This window comes from Zingiber officinale, chromosome 1B (genome assembly GCF_018446385.1).
Source record: "Zingiber officinale cultivar Zhangliang chromosome 1B, Zo_v1.1, whole genome shotgun sequence".
NCBI lineage: Eukaryota > Viridiplantae > Streptophyta > Magnoliopsida > Zingiberales > Zingiberaceae > Zingiber > Zingiber officinale.
In genome coordinates, this window is record NC_055986.1 from 100978812 (window position 1) to 100984617 (window position 5806).

Below are 5806 nucleotides of genomic sequence, written 5' to 3' on the forward strand. Positions count from 1 at the left end.
TCACCAAGTTAGCACTTAAACTTAACGTTCAGGCACTCCCATTGAGTTTGTCAGGGGGTAATGATAAAAATGAAAAATAATCTCAAATTGATTTCAATCAATTGAGATTTATTATATTTGACATCACAATCAAGATCATATGAATCAAATAGTAAAAATTACTTCTAAATATGTTATATTTATTATTATATATATCGCATTTAATCTTTTCATTATTATTTAGACAACTTATATAAATAAATCTATTGACTTAGTAAATATCAATAAAAGAATTATTTTTTACCCTATTTCTTTCTCCATTTATTAATTTCAAATATATATTTTTTTATCCAAATCTGACCGAATAAATTTGTCTTCCTCCTTTGTCCCATGGCACTCAAATCTTCCTCAATGCGCTTGTGACCGCGAGAGGTAACTCGCAGCTAAGGGGGTTGGGGTAGCCCTGCACGTAGTTGCTTCACTCACGATCGCGACTGACCTTGAACACAGCCACCAATGGCTTCAAGCCTTCACTTGCGATGGCATTCTTTCCTCCACTTCTTTCCTTCTTTAAAAAAAATGATGAATTTTACGACGATATTTTAAAGTTTGAATATGATGTAGTCATTCCTTTTTGTTCCTTTATAATTTCTATTCATACTCTATTTTGTTCAATGAATTCTACGACGATATTTTTCTGCATTCTTGAATCTTTGGCTATTCAAAGCTAAAGTCTACAGATCTTGCAGGGAAATTCTTGACCAGGTCCAATACCAACAAAGCTTAGCATAATCTAACTGAACTGCTCCGTCGACAGTGACGGAGGCTAAGGAATTGGGTGTTTATGTGTCTATGTACTGAAAAAAGAATAACTAAAACAGAGGGCACCCATCCGCCTGCACTCCCTTGGCCGTCGGGCAGGAGGCGAGGAGGCAGTGCTCCCCATTGGTGCCCCACCAGCTGATGCTCCTGTTCTCCATGCTCAGCGTGAAGTAGAGCAGCACGCCCATGAAGGCCAAGCCCGCGTCCAGCCCCGCCGACAGGATGTAGTTGTACCTCTCCCACCACTTCTTCCGGTACCGGAAGACGAAGAAGTTGAAGACCGTCCCGACCGTGATCCACGCGCTGAAGTTGAGCGACGTCGCTGGCGGCATCATCCCGGTCGCCCCCAGCAGGACTGGCAGGTTCACGAGGGGGATCCAGGACTGACTCGGGAACGCCTTGTGGAGGAGCCAGACGATGAAGGGGCCGACGGCGCCCCCGAGGAAGAACCAGTTGAGCGAGCCGTAGTTGCCTTGCGGCCCGAAGATGCGCCTCGGCCCGACCAGTCCCCAGATCACCGACGCGTCGAAGAAGACGCGGTCGGACGGGCACGTCCAGGGGCTGTTATCCGGCAGATTGTGGGGCTCGCAGATGTGCTCGATGGACCCCAGCAGCCACCAGGCCACGCCCAGGTTGATCGTCCCCGCGATCACGGTGCCGATGAACTGTTCGACGCAAGTTCCATAAGACAATATATCGATATGGTTTGATACGGGCAATTAAATTACCTGAACCAGGAACATGGATTTGGGTGGAATCTTCATGTAGTGTCCGAGCTTGAAATCGGATAGGAAGGACACAGCTTGGGCCATGCTCATGTAGCCAAAAACCTTGAAGCAAACATTAGAGATGGGCTTCCCAGGTTGTATCAATCCCATCATATACTCTGTGATAATGTTGAGGCCTGGTGTCTTTTTCCAAACCAGTAAGGCGATCCAATTAGCAATCGGCTTTCGTTCATGTAACGTATGTGTATGCATGATTAAGACTTTACCTGGTTCGTAGTTGCAGTGATGATGCTAACTGGGAGGGTGAAAATGAAGGCCATACCACAGGCAAAGATGAGCCCCCACCATGAGAGCTGTACTTGGTCCTTCAAGACGGTGCAGAGGATGAGAGAAGCTGCGAATGTCACTACAAGGAGTACTTGAAACCACCATTGAGGGATATCTTCGTACTTCTTCATTAGCTTCGTGTGGATGTCCGGCTTCCCTTTGTATGCGACCCGGAATCTATCGTAGATCTCTCTGCATTGCGTAGATGCATGATATTTAGTATTGGAAATTGATTCATGTTTCATAAATATATAGCTTATAGTTACCCTCCGTAGAAAAACATGACGTGCGTTAGCGTCGCAGCGATTGCAGCGAAGCCGAAGCCATAGCTCAAGGCAAAGAACATGCTGAGATTTATTCTCCCCTGCTGCTCATATGCCTCCATGTTGATCTCAAACCTATCGTTGACGATGGCTGTGATGTTGTATGCCTGGCCGGACGCTGTGAACAAGTCCGAGGAGAAGATGGGGAAGGTCTTGGCATCGTAGAGGTTGAAGCCCCAGTAACAGACGGGGATGGCGACGTACATGAGCAGGGCATAGCCGACGATGACGTTGGCGATGGCGAAGAAGGGGCTGACGAGGGGACTGCCGAGGAAAGAGGCGACGGCAGCCCAGTCGAGGGTGAAGGCGCCGAGGCCAAGACCCTGAAGGCCGGAGCCGATCTGCTGGGCGGTGACGGAGTTGGAGAAGGCCCAGCAAACCCAGGAGATGTTGGTGATAGTGGGGAAGAGGTAACCGGGGACGGTGTACCAGGTGAAGCTGCAGGCGAGTACGATGACGAAGAACTTGGCCCTCGACATGCGTCGCTCATCCTTTTCATGCAGAGCCCTAAACACAAACAACAAATCAAATTTAACACGATAAACTGATTGAAATGAACAGGCAAATATGGATATATAGAAGCTGATGTTTAATCATAAATTAACATGATTTTCTAGCTTGTTTGTAATAATTCAAAAAATAATAAATAATAATAATAATAATAATAATAATCCTTCCAGATCGCAAGAAAACTTTATTAATTAACTAGATTTCTTGGAGAATCAGTTGATATGCTTCATATTCAAGACACTGTTGTCATATTCTAATTCAAACCTAAACGGACGCAATGTGGGTGGTCAACTCTCACACCTTTATCCTCTTGTCCTTTGCTAATGCGTGATTTCCAACCTACAGTAGAATAGTGCCACTAGATGGAAAAACTTGAGGAACTAGCAAACAAATTGCAGCGCCAAAACCTCAAGGCAGTCGTGGTTGATCTTCTTATGCTATGCAGCACTGGTATGGTCTGCTATCGCTACCAAGTACCAACTTGGGAGAACCAATAATTCCCACTGGCATTCTGACAATGACAGCAGGCATTTGCCCTTGAATTTGAACGTACATACCCTTGCACCGTCCGCCCACCGCCAACCCTAGCCACTAGCCACATTAGCTGGTAAGCTTTCCGTGACGCCTTTGAATTGTGTGAGTGGTTTTATAAAAAAAAATGGAAGAATTTATGAAAAACACTACATTTTTCTTCCCTTCTTATTTACTTCAAAGAAAACAGCCTGTTAGCGGCCACATTCTCAGTAACACTGCACATTTACAGAAACATAACAGCGTTACTTTTTAGGGGAAATGCTGATTTCGTAGTTAAATGATCCTTTCAGGTCGCCAGAACATGGAAAAAAGGTTTATTGTCACGAAGTTAATCATCAATTTATTAAACAAGGCAAACTCCGAAATATACTAAACGACGAGTGCATAACGTCCACACAAAAAAAAAAAAAAAAAAAAAAAAAAGAGGAAATATTGTTGTCCTAAATTATTCTTTTTTGTTAGGCAGAACGTTCAAACGAAAGCAAAATAAGGCCACTTAAAACTGATCGCCAAACAAAGTCTAGTTTTTTTTTTTTTGAAGAGAGAACCTTTCCTTTCCGGCCATTAACACGGCAGGAAAAATATTACTCGTTTTTGGTATCTTAACAACCCCTAAATTTTTGTTAAGCGTCTCGTTTTGAAGTTTGGTTGGTTCTAAACATGTGCCGATTAGGAAGCCATTACCACCAAACCAGAGAGATTGGCAGGGGATTGCTGTTGCGAATTGCAAAAAGGGCACTGGAAGACATCGAATCGAAAAACCAAGCAACAAAGATCGAGTTGAGAATGACGATTGATTGATAGGTATGTGGAGCACTGACCGGAAGAGCGAGACCTGGACGAGCGTGCCCGGCCACCACATATGCGCCGGCTCCACCACGTATTTCCTCATCAGCCCTGCCCACCCGTAGCCCAACACCTACACTCCATCCATCCCGATCGATGGGGCGTCAGATCTGCAAACCCTGGTAAAGAATCAAGTAGCCAGAAAGGGGCATTTCGACGATTACCTGGGTGGTGGTGATCAGCATCCATCCGGCGAGGAAGCTGATGCTCCGCTTGTAGAATGCCCTGATGATGTTGACGATCCCGACGGCGTAGGCGGAGCCGCTCCCGAAGGCGGCCCCGGCGTTGGCGAACACCGAGATCAGGACGTGCTCCTTCATGTTGAAGGGGCCCGGGTTGAGGGAGACGAGGCCGAGGCCGGGCACGCGGAACTTGGCCGTCGGGAGCGCCCGGGCCATGAAGTGGCCGAGCGGGAGGGAGGCGACCTGGACGGTGATCTGGGTGATCATGAGCGGCTCCGTCCTGTAGGCGAAAAACTGGTTGAGGAAGGAGAGCAAACAGCAGGAGATGAGGCCGAGCGTCCACATCCGGAAGGTCCACACCGGGAGCGACGGGTCGTCGGTGGACGCCACCGTCAGGCGAACCTCCTCGATCGGCGAGGATTCCTCCTCGTCCTCCTTCTCCGTCATCCCCGTCTCCAGCGCCGCCACGCCACCGCCGCCCATTCCAGTTCAGATCTTGAGCGAGGGCAGACACTCGGTATGGAAGAAGGCGAGTGGCTTTCGGAAAGGGGGGTGGCTATCTGTTTATATAGGAGGGATCAGCCTCATCTAGTTTTAAACCCATTTACATAAAAGGACATTTGTTTTCCATTATTTGCTCGATCAGTAAGATATAGTTTTATTCAAAAACATATTTTTTATTTTAATATTATTATAACAGTACCATATTAATATATATAATATTTATTATTATTATTATTATTATTACGTTGATTATCTAAGCTTGTTCCTCTCGTTAGCACTGCCGACGCACGTGGTCGTCAGCTTCGGCCAAATTCAGCGTGAACGAATGGGAAAGGTGACAGAGAGTCACCGGCAAGGCTGGCACATTCCGTAATTTAGCATATATCGTTCTCCTTCACGCCAAATCGGAAAGCGAAGCGCGATTCCAGATTATAAATATGACAATTACTATGATATTTTTATTTTGAAAATGGTTTTTCTTTTTAGAAAAGAAATATTTTAAATGTTCCTGGGAATTTTGGTTTTTATTGGACTATTTGTATTTATATACACCAAGATCTCGAAATTCTCTGTTCAAGAAATAAGAGATCAAATCATTTATTCGGACTCTTTTGCAAATTCCATATACCCTGAAATTTCATACATTTTAAAAATATTCCAAACACCCCAAGTAATTGTCTCTAACACACCCAAAAAAAAAAAACTTAAGAGCAATTTGTTGTTTGTTTGTGAATTTAGAAAATAATGGGAAAAATAGAAAATTATTAATAGATAGGACTTGGGCGAGTCAACCCTTAAATGAAGGAGCCTATCCCGATTGGCTATTGGTGGATTATTTTTATCATTTACTTACTGTATTTCCCTCAATTTCGAGGGAGTATTCATGAGTAGAAGACAAAGATAATGTTTTAATAATTTGTCTATTTTTTTTTTAAGAAAAAAAAGGCAAGTTGGCAATGAAATTCGAGAGGAGAATAATGTGATAGTGTTTAGTGCGCAATTAAGGGAGGCGAAGTTCATGCGTGAACAACCGTTGCCCAATTGGATGAGA

The 5806-nt window shown here is 44.7% G+C and overlaps 1 protein-coding gene across 1 annotated transcript; it reads right to left on the reverse strand.

The window, feature by feature from the left end:
• Positions 1–644: 644 nt before the first annotated feature.
• Positions 645–4793, reverse strand: LOC121970393 (oligopeptide transporter 4-like). Its single transcript, XM_042521102.1, has 6 exons — positions 4234–4793; positions 4045–4142; positions 2123–2686; positions 1796–2048; positions 1530–1712; positions 645–1466 (listed from the first exon to the last, which is right to left on the reverse strand). The coding sequence occupies exons 1-6, from the start codon at positions 4732–4734 to the stop codon at positions 852–854; spliced, it is 2214 nt and encodes a 737-aa protein (XP_042377036.1). The 5' UTR covers positions 4735–4793; the 3' UTR covers positions 645–851.
• Positions 4794–5806: the final 1013 nt, after the last annotated feature.

Coding starts and splice junctions, on each gene's coding strand:
- LOC121970393 (XM_042521102.1), bottom strand. CDS start 4,734: ATGGGCGGCGGTGGCGTGGCGGCGCTGGAGACGGGGATGACGGAGAAG. Junction 2,687..4,044: donor GTCCAGGTCTCGCTCTTCCG/GTCAGTGCTCCA, acceptor GTTTGTGTTTAG/GGCTCTGCATGAAAAGGATG. Junction 1,467..1,529: donor AATCCATGTTCCTGGTTCAG/GTAATTTAATTG, acceptor TGCGTCGAACAG/TTCATCGGCACCGTGATCGC.